General features: G+C 40.0%; 1 protein-coding gene across 1 annotated transcript in view; it reads right to left on the minus strand.

Annotated features, from left to right (window-relative positions):
* DOCK6 (dedicator of cytokinesis 6) overlaps positions 1–20,600 on the minus strand; it is a 149,799-nt gene that overhangs the window by 91,089 nt on the left and 38,110 nt on the right. Inside the window, exon 2 of the mRNA XM_063446373.1 lies at positions 1,983–2,073. Within this exon, the coding sequence (XP_063302443.1) occupies positions 1,983–2,073 (91 nt within the window). The remainder of the gene's footprint in view (positions 1–1,982; positions 2,074–20,600) is intronic.

The raw sequence follows: 20,600 nt of genomic DNA on the forward strand, positions 1-20,600 counted from the left end.
TAAGGAAAGCCAGGGGAACCGTGCTAAGGAAAGCCAGGGGAACCGTGCTAAGGAAAGCCAGGGGAACCGTGCTAAGGAAAGCCAAGGGAACCGTGCTAAGGAAAGCCAGGGGAACCGTGCTAAGGAAAGCCAGGGGAACCGTGCTAAGGAAAGCCAGGGGAACCGTGCTAAGGAAAGCCAGGGGAACCGTGCTAAGGAAAGCCAGGGGAACCGTGCTAAGGAAAGCCAGGGGAACCGTGCTAAGGAAAGCCAGGGGAACCGTGCTAAGGAAAGCCAGGGGAACCGTGCTAAGGAAAGCCAGGGGAACCGTGCTAAGGAAAGCCAGGGGAACCGTGCTAAGGAAAGCCAGGGGAACCGTGCTAAGGAAAGCCAGGGGAACCGTGCTAAGGAAAGCCAGGGGAACCGTGCTAAGGAAAGCCAGGGGAACCGTGCTAAGGAAAGCCAGGGGAACCGTGCTAAGGAAAGCCAGGGGAACCGTGCTAAGGAAAACCAGGGGGACCCTGCTAAGGAAAACCAGGGGAACCATGCAAGGAAAACCAGAGGAACCATGTAAGGAAAACCAGGGGGACCCTGTAAGGAAAACCAGGGGAACCATGCAAGGAAAACCAAAGGAACCATGCAAGGAAAACCAGGGGAACCATGCAAGGAAAACCAGGGGAACCATGCAAGGAAAACCAGGGGAACCATGTTAGGAAAACCAGGGGAATCATGTAAGGAAAACCAGGGGAACCATGTAAGGAAAACCAAAGGAACCATGTAAGGAAAACCAGAGGAACCATGCAAGGAAAACCAGGGGAACCATGTTAGGAAAACCAGGGGAACCATGCAAGGAAAACCAGGGGAACTATGCAAGGAAATCCAGGGGAACCATGCAAGGTGTAATGTAGTATAAAGTATAAATTAGTTGTATGCTTGCAACACTGCTTCATATATCACATTTGCATTTTTTCACTATTCATGGTGTCTATAGTACTCTGCAATCTGAACATGACAAATAAGCTTTGGGAGTCAAAACTTTAACAGGTCTCCACTTGGTGGCTAGAATAATGACAGGGTGACATGAACAAAGGCTCCATGGTTTATTTGCTGCATAATGGAGTATAATTTGGGGTTGGGATCCGTACTGGAGTCGGCCAAAGATGCCCTTCTGCACAGAGATTGTAACATGATCGAGGAAAACTGACAGTTCTGGATGCTAGGACTGTTGTTCTTTTGCGTGGAAGAGGTCGGCACAGTTTTTAAACCCCTAGTGACAATCACAAATAAAATAGGCTGCAGAGAAGCTGTTATGTGAGTAGCCTGATTCTAAGAGTAGATCACGGCATCATACTGGGCAGGATACAGGAAATGGTTCTTTAGATATTCTGATCATTTTGCGCTCTGACAATAACCAAGGAAACGTAAAGTTTATCTAGAATGCTTACATAATACTTTTATATAAAACAAACTTCTTAAAAGGTTAAAAATCATCAGTAAAACTTAAAATATCAGGATCTCCTACAGGCACTTTGTAGCAGGCGTATAATATGGTAAATATCACACAGCTACTTCATTCAATACAGGCACATTCTACTACTAAAACCTATGGTGCAAATCAGAAGTCCTCCTGGATATGGGCCGACAATTTGTAACAATAACAAAGATCTTAGAGTAAAGGTACAGTAAAATGTCAAAGCGGTTAAAAAAGAAAATGCTAATACAATTGCTAAACTTAGATGGAGAGAAATGGCTTTGAATTCTTGGCATGCTATAGATTTCTGAGAAAGGACAGGAACCAGGGGGAACAGTTACTAGTGTATACTTATATCGTCACTGAGGTATGTTAGTAAAACAAAAGGTAAGGAAACTTTCTAAACAGGTTTCCAGTATCGAAAGAATAAAAAGAATAGAATAGACTTTATAGGAAACACCGACAGACCAATCAAGGAGTATCTCGGAGATGATACAGAGTGCAGAGAGAATGGTATGTTGGTTGAACTTACAGATTGCTGACTGCCTGCTCTTTTCTTTGAAAGCTGCGGAGAGCCCCCATATTCCCTGGAGACTTGCTTCCGGACCTCTGATGCCACAGTCCTGGAAAATAATGAAGACCACTTATTATATATTGGTAATGGGAACCTTCAATTACTTAAATCATTAGTGCACTGTTGCTTTTCAAACTTGAGATAATACAAAAGTGCTCCAATGGGTCTTTTAAATAAATTCGCTATTTCCAATAGATCCATTATTTTACACTGAATGAAGCTACACACGCTGCCTCTGGATCTAAATCTTTATAGGACATTATATGGCATGCCCATTCAGCAAGCATACACCATAAAAGTGCATGTATGTCCAGGTGATAGTGAAGGAAACGGCATCCTGCTGCAAAATTATATTATTTTATCCTATTTAGCTACTTTAGCCTATAATTTAACGGGACATTATAGTCACTGCTCAATCCTCTGCCATTTAGGAGTTAAATAATTTTGTTCATGAAGCCCTAGTCACATGTACCTGCATGTGACTTGCACAGTCTTCCTAAACATTTCCTGTAAAGAGTCATCTAATGTTTATGTTTACACTTCCTTTATTGCAAATTCTTTTTAAATTTAGAATTTCTTATCTTCTGCTCCGTTAATAGCTTGCTAGACCCTGCTGGAGTCTCCTGTATGTAATTAAAGTGCAATTTACAGAGCAGAAAAAATAAAATAAAAAAAACACTTTTATAGTAAGTTACTTCTGTTTGAAAATTAAACCACGCAGGCTTCTTCACGCAGGCTGTGTCTGTCACAGCCAGGGGAGGTGAGGCTAGGGCTGCTTGGAGAGAAACAAAAATAATTTAACTCCAAAATGGCAGAGAATTGGGCAGTGAGACTTCAGAAGCATGACCTATACACCAAAACTGCTTCATTAAGATAACGTTGTTTTGGTGACTTTAGTGTCTCTTCAATATTCACTTTGAATTCCAGACAATTCACACATAAGTAAATAATACCATGTATTCAGGCAGAGAGAGAACCACGTTCTCTGTGAGCCATAGTCTGTGCAAGGAGCATAGCGTGTTATGATGCTGAAAGTGTCCCATTAAATAAGCTAAAACTTTTCAATTCTTATTAAAAAAAAAGAGTCTCCACCGGCACAGTGAACTGCAAAGACACAGATGCATCATTCAGAGCACAAGTTGTGCTTTTCTTAATAAAGTGCAATGTGTCCGCAGTAATCCTATTTTCCCTTTTAGATCGGTGTAGGTTCAAGGTTTAGTAACAAGCAGACAGAGCACAGATAGCTGTCAGGAAATCTCTCCCCCACATTGGTATTACTTCATTGTGTTAACACAGACAATGCCATCACGCAGCGAACACATATTTTGTCTCTGACATGAGTCTATTCACACTGAAAGCTATACACGTTTTGCTGTCCATGGTAAAAATGCCAGGAAAAAAAAGATTAATGTGATTAACAGACATTTCAAGGTTCAAGCACATTCATCTGTCACTCTCTTTGTCTGTCTGCTTATCTGTCTTATGTGTTTCTAATACTATATTCTATGTTACACATCTATTGCTCTATTTTACAAAGTTTCAACGGAGTTCACAAAAATCTCTGCTTTTAGAACATGGCCTGATGTACTAGAAATACAACTACATTGTTATAAATGGTATACATTTAAAACATCAGCATCAAAAGGTTCTTCTTATAATGTTTTGATCAAAACTGTACATTTTAAAGGGAGACGATCCTTAATGGAACACTATAGTCACCAAATATCTTTAGCTTAATTAAGTGGTTTTGGTGTGTATATCATGCCCCTGCAGTCTCTCTGCTCTATTCTCTGTCATTTAGGAGTTAAATCACTTTGCTTGTACAGTCCTATTTACACCTCCCTGCATGCGACTTACACAGCCTTCCTAAACACTTCCTGAAAAGTGAGATCTAATGCTTACACTTCCTTTATTGCACAGTCTGTTTAATTTAGAATTTCTTATCTCCTTCTGTTAACAACCTTCCAGATCCTGCAGGAGCCTACTGTGGGTGATTAAAGTTAAATTTACAGAGGAGGAAATAAAAACTCAGACTAGTTAACATCTGATTGAAAGAGAAACCAATTTTATTCATGCAGGCTGGATCAGTCACAACCAAGGGAGGTGCGGCTAGGGCTGCATAAACAAAAATCATTTAACTTGTAAACGGCAGAGAATTGAGCAGTGACACTACAGTGGCATGATCTAAAAACAAACTCCATTTAAAAAAAAATTTCCATTTAAAGTGAAACTAAATGTTGGTGGTATCATGAGAATGTGGTGGTATTTCAAGGTTACAGCTATTATGGCAGAAGAGAACATTTCCGCAGATAGTGGATGTCCATAAACTGGGCTCAACCACTAAATCTGTAGAAAGTCACACCTTAAATTACACTCCAGTAGTGTCCTGGGGCATAACCCCTAATTATATACAAATAGTCAGTTCACTGGATAAAAACCCAGAGCCGCGAGTATCAACTGGAAAAGTATTTAAATAATAGAAAAGTAAATAAAATGAAATGATAAAGGTAAGTATCAAAAAAAGATAGTGGTCATGAATAGATACAAGACTAATCAAGCCTAATGGCTACCTCCTGTCTTAAGTACTCTTCAATGCATATACTAAACTCAGACTCTGGACTTTAATATAATAGATATGGTCCACGTCGGAGACATATGAAAAATGCAGAAGAGAATTACCTAGAACCCATGGTGTTCTAGACCTATTCCAAAAAAAGTGGATTTATAGGTACCATAACCACTTGTAATATTATCATGTTCTAGTCACCTTCATAGGGTGAGTGAAGAGGTTGCAATCTAATAACGCGACTAAAAGAAGCCTGAAAAGGTTAACAACTAAATGATATATTGTTCCTTTGTTAGGAATGTAACCATTTAGTTCGTATTGTATATAGAAGAATCACTTGGTTGCAAAAAATGTGTAGGATTTGCTAAGTAGCCGCCAGTTATGCTGGTAACAAATAAGTACCTGTTCGACTCTTAAATAATAGTGCTCAAATCCTTATTTACAGATATTGCGTCCTCTATAATACAAAGCCTCTAATAAAAGCAGCCAAAAATTTAATCAAACTCAAACTAGGAATGAAGACAAGAGGAAAAAAATAAGTGATTACAATAAAAATGTGCTAATGTGCAGAGCCATACTTAGAATGTTGGCTAACTGCACGTGATAAGTGCCCTTAAAGTGAAAAAAAGTGAAGGAGTGAACCCTCACAACCCGACGCGCGTTTCGGTGCCAGAGTGATGCACCTTCGTCAGGGGCTGAATCTGTTCTGACCAAAGGGTCTCTCTTAAATACCCAATGTTCTTCTGCAGTGTTGGACCAATCGGGCGTCAGAGTTCGTTAGAATTTGGGTGCCAAAATGCCGACGTAACAATATGTTAATGAGGTATATATATAGCCCAATCAGAATGCGACCATTCATGAATATGGTAATAGTTTCGGTTTAAAAGGAAAATTAACCCTGTGTTGACCTAATCCTTTAATCAAGGATACAGTTGTTAGAGAAACTTCTTCAAAAGGGATATATACAAATGTGACGAGTGTTCGTTAATCCACAAGTGTGTCTATGATTAGGTTGATTTTTCAAGTGTCTAGAAATTGGTGTATCTGTCTGTCTAGATGGATTGACAGAGTTTATGTGTTCCAAGATGCGAGTCTTAAAATGTCTGAAGGTCTTGCCCACATATTTTAGGTTTCAACTACAGGTGATAAGGTATACCAATCCTTCCGTTTGGCAGTTGAATGTTTTAGTTGTATAGGTTTCCGTGTTGGTCAAGTTAGTGAATGATTTAGATTGCTTTCTGATAAATTTACAAGCTTTACACCGGCCGCACTGAAACGTACCGGTAGCGGGGGATTTTAGCCAGGTATTTTTAATACTGGATGAAGCCAGATGACTAGGTACTAGAATGTCTTTAAGGGTCTGTCCTCTTCTCGCTGTGAGTGAAGCAAATGGTGTCAGAATCTTTCCATTGTTCTCTTAACCCCATCCCATCCTGAGTCAAAGGTCCCAATGCATTGTGACCCTGGGGGGGGGGGGGGGGGGGAAATCGGTCAGCAGTTCAGTTCTCTCTGTAAGGAGTGCCCAGTAATATGCTTTTTTGAGGCATTTATTCGGGTATCCTTTGGATCTGAACTGGGACCTAAGTGTTTTGGCTTTAGACTTAAAGTCATCCTGCGAGGAGCAGTTCCTTCTAAGTCTTAAATATTTGCCTGTTGGTATCCCTCTTTTCAATGCCAGGGGGTGATAACTACCCCAATTAAGAAAGTTGTTCGTTGCTGTCGGTTTTCTGTAAAGTGTGGTGGTAAGATGATTGGTAGAAGTGGTCTCGAGAGTAACATACAAAAAATTCAATTTTTGACCTCCAACTTCATAGGTGAGTTTAAGGTTAATGTCATTGACATTCAGTTCATCCACAAACTTATGGAACAGATCCTCTGTCCCAGTCCACACAATCAGGATATCGTCAATATAACGTTTCCATAAATTGACGTGTTCTGTGTATTTTGTGAGTGTTTGACTAAAGACAATGTTTTCTTCCCACCAACCCAGGTGAAGGTTGGCATAAGAGGGGGCACAAGTTGTCCCCATGGCAGTGCCCTTCACCTGGTGGTAGTAATTGCCTTTAAACAAAAAGTAATTGTGAGTTAAAATAAAATATAGCAGTTTGAGAACAAAGTTATTGTGTTCCATGAGAGTTGGATCTCTAGTGTCTAGAAACATTTTGACGTCTCATCCCTATATCATGAGGGATTGAACTGTATAGACCCTCAACATCCTGGTTGGTATAGTCATATCCTTCAGGATGTTGAGGGTCTGCTTGGTATCCCTCAGATAAGAAGGGAGAGTCTTTACCAAGTCTCGAAGAATGAATTCTACATACACACTACAGTTCTGCGTAAGATTGTTCCTGCCAGAAACAATTGGTCTACCTTTTAGTGTGGCTTGCTGTTTATGGATCTTTGGTAATGCATAGAACGTTGCTGTTGTGGGTTTCTTGTTAAACAAAAACCTAAACTCATCATTGGTAATTAGATTGGAATGGAGTGCCTCATCCAGGATATTTTTTAGTTCCTTAAAATACTTAGTTGTTGGATCGGAACTCAGAATGGTGTATGTATTTTTATCACCCAGAATCTTACATGCCATTTGAATGTAGTCATTCTTATTCATGATCACAAGGTTGTCCCCTTTATCTGAGGATTTGATGACAGGTGATTCATTCTCTTTTAGTGTATTTAATGCTTTTCTCTCAGATTGGCTTAGATTGGCTTAGATTGTCGAATTGGCTTAGGGGGTTCAGGTCATTCCCCATGTTTTCAATCTCTTTGCAGGTAAGTTCTACAAAGAGATCGATGTATTTAAACTCAGGGATAGAAGGGGTGAATTTACTTTTAAGTTTCAGAGTGGTAAATGGTGCTCCCTCTTGTTTTTTGAGGGGGTCATTGCTATTGAGGAGGTCAATCAGGTTATCAAGGAGATCAGCTTTGCGGCCCTTTTTGATTTCTGTATCGTGTGGAACTTATGAAGTGCCAGTTTACGTGCGAAGATATGGATGTCCTTTGTCCAAACAAACTTAGCGAATATGGGTGTAGGGACAAAGGACAGCCCCCATCTAAGCACTTGGTTTTCAGGGAGAGTGAGTTGATATGAAGACAGATTTATAATCTGACTTTCCTGTGTCAATATGCTTTTCTCCGTTTGTAACCCCGTGTTGTGGATTTGCTCCTCCTGTTTCGTTGGGCCCTTTCTTCTATGTTTGTTCTTTCTAAAAAAATTAAATCCTTTCTTTAAAATGCTTTTTGGGTTGGTATCAGTAGATCTTGAGGGGCTAACTGGATTCAGTTTGAGTTCTGATCCACTAGAGTCATACTCTGATGTAGAGAACTGATCAAAGTCTACTCTCTTATTTCTTTAAAATTTACGATAAATATTTCCAGATTGAAAATCCTTTGTATCCCTCATAAATTTTGAATGTTTCCTTGTTTTAATTGAGGACTGAAATCTATCCAACTGATTTTTCAATTTGATTTCTAATTGTTCGAAGTTAGATTCTTTTTTGTATATTTGGATTTTCTCGATCTCCTCATTCACCTCTTTGCTAACTTTTTCCAACCTCTTATTTTCATATCTACATAGAATGTCCATAAATTTGCGTGAACATACCCCTGCTGCCTCCACCCATTCTTTAATAAATTCAGATTCTTCAATATGTGGAGCAGGGATGTTCTGTACTCGTAACCCCCTGGGAATTAGTTATTTACTTAAATATTTCTCCAGTGAGGCAACTTCCCAGCCCGCTCTTATTACTTAAGGTCAAGTGATTGAAGGCTGAATTAATATTAGTAAGTGTAATATTTTCCTGTAGATGTTCTTCAGAAAATACTGAATCGATATCAGAGTACCAGGCATCTCTTGTTGTTTTATCTGACAAAAAAACAGCCATTTATTAGATTGCAACCTCTTCACTCACCCTATGAAGGTGACTAGAACATGATAATATTACAAGTGGTTATGGTACCTATAAATCCACTTTTTTTGGGAATAGGTCTAGACACCATGGGTTCTAGGTAATTCTCTTCTGCATTTTTCATATGTCTCCGACTTGGACCATATCTATTATATTAAAGTCCAGAGTCTGAGTTTAGTATATGCATTGAAGAGTACTTAAGACAGGAGGTAGCCATTAGGCTTGATTAGTCTTGTATCTATTCATGACCACTATCTTTTTTTGATACTTACGGTACCTTTACCATTTCATTTTATTTACTTTTCTATTATTTAAATACTTTTCCAGTTGATACTCGCGGCTCTGGGTTTTTATCCAGTGACCTGAGGATCTATTTGTATACAGCTATTATGGGATAGGAGAGATTTAGGGTTAGAAGGAACCTGCCTTCAAGATGCTGATGACGACAGTTCTAATGAGTTTTATCCAGACAGAGCTTTGCTTAGAGCTATAGGTGGTAAGTTCTTCTTACCCTACATCCAATCTAACCCTAAGTTCCCCTACAACTACATCATAGGGTTCACAGCTGTGTACCCATCGGGGTAATGATAATGGTATTGTAAATAACACTATAATTATGCTTTTTATATTTATATATATATCTATCTCGGCATTAAAAGTCTGCATATTTAATATATGAATCATTCTAAAGATACTGTATTTTGTGGAAACAGAAAACAGATCACTGAATGTATATAATTTCTCAGAATTTAGATTCTTTAATAAATGGTCATAGTCAAATAATTTATTCATTAAAGCACATCAAAACAAAATGCACTTTTATTGTATTGGCAGCTTCATTCTTCTTGGAATGTAAAATATGCTGCTTTTGATGTGGTATAATATTGTAATATGAAATATACAGCTCATATCCCCGTGTTATTATATAGGAAGAGAACAAGCAGACTTGGGAAGAATGCAGATTTGACATTAGGGATGATCTACAAATTATGTCCGTTCAACGTTTTGGATTAAACAGACATTACGAACTACAAATAGAAAGTAGACGCGAATATTTACATTGTTCACTGTCCAACAATCCAAACAAATTGGTTCAATAGTGCAAATGTTTAATAACATAACCGTGAGTGTACAATGCTTCACTGCGCTTTGATAACTGTATCAAACGGAAATAATAGAATAAATGTTTGGAGTCTAATCATATGCAACATAACAAAATATCTCACTCCGGGGTAATCCTATGGTTTGCTTCTTGCATACTGACACAGTTATATAAATTGTGTATCATAAAAATGTATGCAATAATATGAATTTTTACACAATATCGTACACAATATTGTACCGCAGAATTTGAGTTCTTGTGGGGTTGTCAGACCCATCCTTTTTTATTGACTCTGATACTACTGCAAGTGGATGGGCTGGTCATGAAAAGTGCTCCCCTACAGAACGTCGAATTCATATTAAACTATCAAGAAGTGATTATGCAGTATACAAATTCTACATTCTGCAGAGCAGCACTGATGAGATAATGTGTGTCCAGGGAATCACGGTGTGTCTGGCAACCCTAAAATTGTGTATAGTGAAAGTGTTTAGCAAGAAATCTGCATTTTTGTGGCAATAGGTTTGAATTCCTAACAACTTGGTGAATAACCCCAATAGAACCAACATGAGGTCAAAACAAATGTCATATTTAGAACATGGTAACTTAAGAAAAATAACTCTTCATTCTGCGCACAACAGGCAAAAAGCGAGTGAGGAAAGACGAAGGACAAACTGCAAGGGAGTGCAGTCACAATAAAGGCTTGTGAGACATCCAAGCAGCTACGGGTGTGCATGCTACATCAGTGACTGCGTGTGTACGGGTCAGTCTGTGTGTGTGTGTGTGTTATGGGTCCTTTTGTTGTCAGTAAGTGTGATATGGGTCAGTGTTTAGGCCAGCATGTGTCTACATGGGTCACTGTTTGTGTGTGTTTGTGTATATGGGTCAGTCTGTGTTTGGTAGTGAGTGTGTGTATAGGTCAATATGTATGTGTCTTTATGGGTCGGCGTGTGTGGATGTTTTTTAGTGCGTGTGTGGATGTTTTAGTGCGTGTGTCAAGGAGTTAGAGCATGTGCTAGTGAGAGTGGTCCAATCAAATGGTTCTCTATAAAATAATAATAATAATAATAATAATAATAATAATAATACTTTGATTGGACCATGGAGTGGGAAATAAGGGCGTCAGACAGAGTGTGGAGACCAGCGAGGGGAGCTTTGTCCGGCAAATGTAAGTTTATTCTTATTTATTATGGTTTATTTTAAAACCAAGAGGGAAGGACAGGGGGAAGGACCAAGTGAATTTAATTTATTTATAAAAGATTTTACCAGGAAGGATACACTGAGATTCCTCTCGTTTTCAAGTATGTCCTGGGTCCACAAAACATTGCATTGATACAATAGGGTACAATAAAATACAAAAACAATGTTAATAATACACAATGTACACAAAATAATTCCCAACAGGGCATTATGAATGGGGAAAAAAATAAGTTTTGCCATAAAAGGTTTGATCCATCTTTAATTAATAACTCTAAAGGAATAGGCAAGATTTTATAATACGGACAATGAAATCAAGGTTTTCCATGTCAGAAATCCAAGATGTCTTGTGTCTATCCTATGACACAACTAATGTGAAAAACTCATTTCTTGGACACATCTTTATTTGAATAGCACACTGTGGGGTTTATTTACCAAACATTAAATTGCAAAAATATAGATAAAATAGTTCCCCGTTAGTTACAGCTTGGATACTTTAGAATGAATGCGGCCTTTCAGATTACAATTCACTATAAATTGTTTGTTTGTGACGGCTGTGTTTTTGGCATTATTATGTGACTGCAGATGAAATTCCCACCTCCCATTCCCATAAAGCTCACTTCTCCAAATTGGGACTGTCTGATGAGCACTGTCTATAGAGGCAGGAACCGTAATAATACTTTGGGGATTATTTGATTGCAAAGGATTTTCAAGGACATTGCGCATTTCTATGCCAAATAGGTTGAACTGGAGGATTTGTTTTTGGTTTGCAATTAAGAAATTCCCTGTAATTTATCCATAATTCTCAGTTAAGTAGGTAAAACCCATCGAAAATTGCACCTCCCCCACTTTGTACGTTATATTCCCTTTAAGGCTGATCGGTCTAATCCTGTCATAGTCGATGGCCTTTCTTATGTTCAAATGCCTCAAAACCAACATTATTTTAGGATTATACTTGACACATTGCACAGGGATTTACAAAGTAAATAGTTTAATTACACGCCAATTAGCAAAACTCAAAAGTGATAATGATCGTAGAGGAACAAGTTCTGCACTTATAGTTTAAATCGTATTTTACAAGCTCATAAATTAGCACATAGAGCTCAATTGTGGCAACTTCAAAAGGAGCAAGACGAAAATGATCACAGGAGAATAATTGAATAACTAAAAGACATGTCAAGGCACAAGGTCAGGGTGATTACAAAATCCTTGCTGTCGGATTGTCTGTGGGTGGATTTTGGGGAAGAGAACGTGTTGGTGGTGGTGGAAAGGTCATTAGAGCCACACTTTGATAGAAAGAAATCCGCTTTATACAACACTTTTGTGTAGTGCCCATTCCTGCACTGTCCTTCTGATACTGCATCACACTTGCGTCAGTTTTGATGTTGGACACTACAACACCCATGCTTCAAAATAATGACACAGCATACACGGCGTCCTCTTGTTATCAATGAACAAGTACATTCTGGCAGGCGGAATTGACGCAAGCAGCATCAATAATCGCAATAACTATATAATCTCTGCTCATGCATGATTCCAGTGTCCGGCTGTGTTTCCTTGCACACCTAATTGCAAGAAACAATGATATGTTGAACCAGTTTTGTCTTGATCAACCAAATGCATTGAATACGTGTTTCACAGATATATATGATGAATCCAATGTAAACTTCTGACTTATCCACTCACCTTACCCTTCGCTTCAGCACTGCTAGGACCTTAGCTTCCGCTCCTCTAACACCAAGCTCCGCACCACCGGCCCTCTGCCCGGTTTCTTCAATTTCTCCTGCCTTGGGCACTTCCCATGCAGTGCAAGCCTCCCCGTGACGACGGCACATTAGTTTACTTGTCAGCATGACGGAATCTGAACGGATCAATGTCAGTCATTCGGTTCCTGTACCTATATCGCTAGCAGTGTCACCTACTGTAGCAACTACAGAGCATGCGCTGTGGTTGCTATGCTTGGAAAGCAGTATAACGGCCTGTGAGTGCTCTCTTCTACTCTCCATGTCAGTCAATTCTTTAACACAGTGTCTAGGCCGAAGAATTAACTGGCAGATGGGAGAAAGACCAAGTCTTAAAGGAACACTCCGAACATCATAACAACTTCATAAAAAATAAGTTGTTATAGTGCCAGGAGATCACTAGAGCTGGCTTACCTTTAGGGTTTAAACCGTTCCCAAATAGTTTAACATCAAAGTCTGTGTTCCAGCATCACTCTGCCCCCTGTCCTTCTGCTACCTGAAGTCTTACTAGATAATGGAAGGCTTGGGTAGGGTTGCCACTGATTGGTTTATATAAGTCAGCTGATGCTGTAAGCCAATCAGTAGCTCTCCTTTAATAAAAATTTTTTTTAAAAAGGTTTGTACCATTGAGATGAAATGGTCTGGGTGCCTATACTGTCCCTTTAATTTACTGACTTGATTGTAAGCTTGTTTCTGTAGATTTTTTAGCAAAGCTAGCCATTCTGTTAATCTACCCTTGTCATATTTTGTTAGTTTTCTATACTCATTTACAGCACCACAGAATAAAGAATACACGGGGGCGGGTCCCGACCGCCATGCTGAGAGGACGCAGCAGACATGAGGTCCAGAAAAATTCAGATAAATTTGAGCTTTAATGCTCTACTAATCGACACTTTGCAACTGACACGGATATCGGTTAACTCTTGGCAGCAGCTGTCCAGGTCCACATAATGCTGTTGGGGGAGCAGTCGCGTTCTCAGATCGTTTGCGGTCTGGTGTGGCTCCTCGGCGGGAAAAGTGGCCGATCTCTCTGACTGAGGCTGCATGCGCACTCCTGTGACTATTAGGGCCCCGTACTCCTCCCCCCCCCCCTCTCTGAGCCAGCGGGGGTTAACCCGGTCCCCACCAAGCAAGGCTTTACTCACCAGCAGTTCCTGGATGTGTCTGGTGCAAGCGGCCTCTTCAAAGTGGCCAATGGCGACACTGCTGTACAGCATGATATAATGGCTCTGGTGCAGAGCAGGGAGGAAGGCCTTCACTCATCAATTAATTCCGGCTGTCAGAACCTGCAGAGGTGTAAAACACTTTCGGCTCCAGTGGCGCAGCCTGATCACAGAGCCTTGGTTCAGACTCTCGCTTAAACGGGTACGAGAGGACCATCGCTCCTCAGGATCTCAGGGACTTTCTCATGCTGCGGGAGTGGAGGCAGATGGCCTATGGGGCTGAAGATTTGAGCAGCACTATGGCATCCATTACACCTGCTTAGACTTTGCTTATATGCTAAATGCATAGGAGGTTTGGGCTGCCGTTATTGGGTTATCCGGTTTAGCAGTAAGTTTTCTGCATTGCCTAAGGGTGTTCTGTACCCCTCTCTCTCTTAGTTGTATATTTTTTTGCATTCACCTACTACTGCTCTGCCATGCACCCTAGCCCTATCTAACGGTCTTAGCAACGTCCAGAGACCAGTGAATAAGCTCTCGGTGGTCTTACTCTCCTGTTTATGCAAGTTAGTTTAGCACGTTATATAGTACTAATAAGCAATCACCATGTCTAGGATTTCTTTAATAGGTGGATGTTTTGTTATTAAGTCATATTTAGACATGATGACATAGCATATTTTTTTGTATATCAAATTATAAAATTGTGCTCCATCATCGAAATGCCACGTCACACATCCAAACTCCGTGTATATGACTTTATGCAATGTGATTTACCCTGCCTAATGCTACTCTTGTACTTACTGTTGTGGCATTGCAAGCGCTATTGTACACTCATGCACAGCAAAAATAAAGAGTAATAATAAAAATAAAAAAAAGAATAAAGAACAAACAACTTTTGGACCGGCACGGTTTTTTGCAACTATATTAAACCTACTGTGTTTTCTTGTAACAAGTCTAATTCTATAAATATTTATCCAGGACTAGCATAGAAACAAAAAGTGACAGATACATCTTAAAAGGAAAACTCAAGGGGGATTTTTTTTTTTTTTTACAATTTAGTAGATATAACCCCAATGAAAACATGCATGCATTCGATTGAGCATTATTTTCCATTGCGGGTATATCTAAAACAGACTTTCTGTGTCAATCCAATCACAGACTTCCCAATGCAGCTCAATGAGAAGAGTCTTTGAGAGACAGGTGCTCTGGGCATTTGCTGCCTCTTGATCTAACCAAACCAGGAAGGAACAGGACCTGTTGTCTGATTGACAGCCAGGGGGTTTCACAAGGTTCATTTATAAAAGTGTCAACTCTTCACACACGAAGCACTTCAGCAAGCAGTAATATCCGTTTAAGGAGTTTGTGTCATCCCAGGGACACACTGTGAACTTCCCACTAAAACTGTAAAGCAGGATAAGCCATGAAGCAGAAGCACAGCATTGCCACAGCTGGGGGAATATCTTTTGGCCACCCCTGCTGTATGGTGTTTCTCCAGCAACGTTTTGTAGTTTGCCGTCTGGCTTTGGTCCAGTTCGATGAAGTCAGATTATTCTTGTCCCAGAGCCATGACTAATGAGAAAAGGAGGGCGCAATCAGATCTCTCATTTACGGAGATTGTCTGTTCCTACGAAAAGCTGGCTTACAATACATCCCTGGGGACGTGTTTTTTTAGAAGGAATTTTCACCAAAAATCTGTAACCGGTCTTTGCACATCTCTCTCTCATCAAGCAACAGACAGGAGAACTTTTTATTTTTCTATTATGCCGATGCAACCCATTGACACAGTTTCCATTGTGCCTCCAGTGGACGGACGCGTGCAAGCAAAAAAAAAAAAAAAAAAGTCCAGGAAAATATGGTGTTATAAAAAAGGATTTAATGGCATTATAGCTCTCGTGGCCTGCAGGGCTTATCTGCTATTGTGAGGAAGTGAGCCGGGCAGACAGGCGAGAGACGGCAGGAGAGGAAGAGAAAAGAAATTGAGGGAGGGAAGGACGGAACGGTCTCGTCAACAGAAAACAATGCAAATTGCTTGAGTGCTTTGTATAATGCGTGGGTCTGACAAAGGCAGCAAGCAAGCTAACCCTGTTATGAAAGGGGCGGGCTCAATTAAGGCTTTACTGCACCTGCTATTTCTCAACTATATATATATATATATATATATATACACATATATATATATATATATATATATATATATATATAAAAATACAAGTTCTGCGTTACTAAAAATTACGACACTGCAAGTCTAGATGATATATATAATGTATACATATTGATGGGCAGCAAATGAAAAGGGATGCCCAGTAGTATATAGAATTCAGAAGAAGGTGTATAAGATTAATTCATTTTGCAATGAAGAATCCTGCAGAATATGCATTCTTCATTCTGCAGGGCAACCCTTTTCATAAATATTACAAAACCTATATGTGTCCCTGTAAACATGGTGAATCTGGTAACTATATACTACTCTCCTATAATTATATAATGAGGTTACTGTATGACATCTATAATTCAGGAAAGGTAAAGCTCTACCCTTTTCATAGCTTTCTGGTTGCGGTTCAGAAGTCAGAATAGAAAAAAATAAAATAAAAAAAAAACTTCTCTAGCTAAGGAAGGGGTGGGCAACAGGTGGAACTTCAGCCGTTCTACAAATATACCTCCCACAATGCTTTGTAAACTGCAAGAATTGCACATTTTAAGCCAAAATGTAGAGTTGGATAATGTGGTAATTTCCCTGTGAATTATCTCCAATTTTCAAAAGAATATGAGAAATGCCAGCACTCCAGCAAAACATGAGAGCATGATGTAAACTTTAACTGATACCTTGATGTGGTACCTGGGGAGGCAGGCATGAAGTCTCTATTACCCCTGTTTAGTAAAATCAAATAAATCGCCTGCCTGCCCTCCCCCCCAAGGGGAACACTGAAAAGCTTCTACCGGAAGAAAATGTATTCAACAATAGAAATACTTTTATCAATCCATGAAAAAAAACATTAAAAAGCCATGATCCTCTATGAGGAGTATACGGTGTATTATACTTTTGTATGTTAGCATATGTTTAAGTGCATTTTTTATCTTTTCTTGTTTTGTTTTTCTAATACACTGTATGATTCATTTTACAAAAAAAAAAAAAAAAAAACATTTATCGACTATAAAAAGCCAGGATCCAAAAGGGAATAAGGATAAAGGGAAAATGCTATTTTTTTTCTCTCACACTCTTTTTTATTATTGTTTTTCAATGGACAAAGGAAAGGTATTTCTGTTTCTGTAATCATTTTCACAGGTGAAAGGGGTTTTGGGTGTTTCAGGTTGTAGAGTCTGCAGATTTTTTTTTTTTTAAAGCCTTCACGAGACACAGTAGAGTGACAAATCAAGCTACAGACGCCCTTACATGGTAAAAAAACAACTATCCAAGGGAGAAGGTGTCACCTGAACATAAACATGGACCACGGCCAGTTTGCTGTGCCATTTAATGAGAAAACAAACTCATTCTTACAAGCACCTGCACTACATACTGACCCTATGAGCTTACAATCTTATACCCAAATCACTATTTGAGACAGGAAAATAATGAGAAAACAAGGATTGGTGCTTGTAGCGTAAAATGGGGTTCCATGTAACTGTGTCCACAGCCATGGGAAGTCTATATTGAAATTATACGGCAGGTACGATTTGTGCAGCCCTTATCTAACTCTTACACCCTCTTTCTATACATACAGAACCCCCCCCCCCCCAACAACATCAGTAGCTCCTGAATGCTGCATTTATTGTGTGTTTAAGAATCAGCACACTATTCAAAAAAACAAAAAACAAAACTGTAAAATAAGATTTTATTTTGTCTAGAGTTCAATGACGATTCATCATAAAATCAGGAACTGTCGAGAACTAACCAAGATATTTACATTTTACGATTAAAATAGCAAAGTTTTGGGGGCGGGGCCGGGCGGCCATGCTAGCAGGCTGCAAGTCACTACAGCTCCTGGGGAATTCAGCTAATATTGGGCAAATACCCACTAAACTCAGCCTGAAACACCCTGGAAAATCGTGGCACAAGTTCCTGGAGTGTCCCGGTGCAGCTAGAGCACCTGAAATCGGGTGGATCTGGGTCCTGGTGAGATGCTCTGGGGACTGGGGACTGAGGCCTACCCGGGAAGGGAGTGGAGCAGACGGCCGCTGCCTCGCTTTCCATCCCAGCTACAGTGAACCACAACACGACCTTAACCCTCCCGGCCCCGTTACACCCCCCCTTTGGACCGGTGGGGGTTATCCCGGTCCCCACCGGGCAGGCGATCCTGGGCGACGACCGCCAATGACTACCACGCGGCCTCAACAAAATGCCCGAACGTGATGCGACTACCCCACAGGCCGCGCTGATGCAGTCCCCACACACCACGTAGCAAAACCCATAAACAACCCTGGACTGCAAATGTGGTGGAGAGGAGAAGAAGACAGCCAATTATGCTACTGCCTATTCACACTGCAAGCTCAGTGCAAGCCCCAAGCGAGAGCACCTCACTTCAACCTCCTAACAACAAGATCGTCACTGGAGGAAGGCCTGGAACAGACATCCCCTCGCAACAGCTCTGCTACACAGCTACCCACACCGGGACACTCTGGTCTGCACAACGCGACTATACTCACCCCACGACTCAGTAACACGACCATAGCGACCCTCGGATACTATGTCCGGTGGCGGGCCGTCGGAACTTAGTGGACTTTTGGTGCCAGCGGGATATATCCCCATGCCTGTGAAGTGGATACATAACAACGTGCACGACGCAAGTAACGATAGCTGTCCTACCTCCCCACGAAGAAAGACAGAAGGCACAAACCGCCTCACCAAAGGACACTCTGGCGGCACTCACCGCTACACGGACATAACCATTAGTAATGTCTCAGACAAACCTGCAACACCCTTACTACCACAGATGATAACCCAATGTGCCGCGCTCTGCCCGGTGGTACCTTATCGTATGTTACTTTATTTTGTAATACTCTACCTTACCTTCTTTGAATAATCATCCTAGTTAACTATTTGCTAAATATAAACGTCTGTTTTTAACTAAGCCTGTGACCCTACAACCTTACAGTAAAGTTGGAAATGTATATCTGAATTAGCATTTAGTAACTGAAGCGTTGATTTAACTTTTTGCATTACTTACTTTAAAAATGTGCAATGCCTCTAATGCCATCATGATGTTTTCTTATGTATACAGTTCAGTTTGCTCCAGCTATTGTGGCACAGCAAACATGCTTGTTAACCATATGCACAAATAAAATAAAGAATTAAAAAAAAAAATAGCAAAGTTTGAGAAATGTTAGCAATTTGTCAAAACATTTGTAATTCCATTTAATGAACCCCCTTATTTATTGAGGCAGTGTGGGTATACATTGAGACAGAGAAACACATTAAAAAGTGTTTTGATCCAACAGCCGAGGGCACAGACCTTTTAGAACGCACAGTCGGGAAGGAGAGAAAATGGGTGTGCAAGTAAGGAAGGAAGGAAGGAAGGAAGGAAGGAGAGGTGGGGTGGTATGGAAATATATATTTAAAAAAAACCACAATAAGGTTTCTTCACTAAACCCCGAATTATAAACAGACTTGTCAACTTTAGGCCAATATAGCCAAACTGCTTTAGAGAAAGTTTCAAACTAGCTAATCTAGCCTAAATCTTGCAATTCCAGTTTATTAGTCACTCCGAATAAGAACTTTATGAATAAACAAATATTTGGGGAAATAGATTGAGCGATTCAGCCTAGTAACATCCAGCATGTAAATGTGATTTCATTTGAAGAAAAAAAAATATATGTATATATATATCCGGAAGTGGACGGAACTTGAAACATCTGAAAGCCGTAATTAAGAACGGCTTTAAAAGAGGACAGGCTGGAAATTCTAATGCAGCAACTGAGGAAGCCTCCTAGAGAGGCGAAACACGTTTTGCACATTTCAAGGGACTTACCACTAACACTAAGAACTTTTTATTCTATTTCTGATTTTTGTATTTTTGTGCACTTTATGGTTAATACAGCACTTTAATTTACCAATGAATTTGTGACTACAATCAATAAGCTAAGCTACTGCAGCACAGAGAAGAGGGAGTGGGACCCTACAAAATTCCACCACGCTCAAATCTTGAGCCGAGAAATTACTGGCTCTACTTGTGAGTGCAATAGCATAGTTTTAGTCACTCCAATCTCATTGTACAGACAATATTACGCTAGGATTTGTCTTTCTTTTCTCTATTTACAGGACTATACTCCTTAATGATTTCTTATACCGTACGTTTTTAATTACATGTAAGATACTGCACCTTAGGTATATTTGTATTTTAAATTTGAGTATATGTCTAGCAGAAGAACGCAAGTCCTTTTTTATGTTTCAAATAGGAATTTCTAATCTGTTTCATGGATCCAAGGCAGAAAAATCCTTTACTGCATCTCTAAATGAACACTATCTCTAAATATATTTATGTGTAAGGTTAGAGTGTCCGTTTATTAGTTTGAATTACTCCTACCCCTTGTTATAAATTGTGACGGACCGCCTGGCACCTCGAGCGGGTACCTCGGTCAATCGCTGCTTCCTAGTACTTGCAAGCACCATAAGCACTGCACTGGAACACCATAACCACTGTAAACCCCACGAACCGCCGCAGCTTGGTCTCTCACTGTCCTCCACCCACCCTGGACCCAAGACCAGGATCCAGCTTCCAGTGGGTAGACCTTTCCTTGTCCAGAGAGCGAAGCAGAAACAGCTGTTATAAGAGTTAGTGATTATCCCCAGAGTGAATATAAGTCTCCAATCCCCCAAACATGAGCCTAGACTTCATGAAGGGTAAAACAAACTCAGTTTAATGGGAGCCAAACTTGGCCATATATAACAATACCCATGCAAGGGGTACGC

The sequence above is a fragment of the Pelobates fuscus genome, chromosome 3, assembly GCF_036172605.1.
Source record: "Pelobates fuscus isolate aPelFus1 chromosome 3, aPelFus1.pri, whole genome shotgun sequence".
Lineage (NCBI taxonomy): Eukaryota > Metazoa > Chordata > Amphibia > Anura > Pelobatidae > Pelobates > Pelobates fuscus.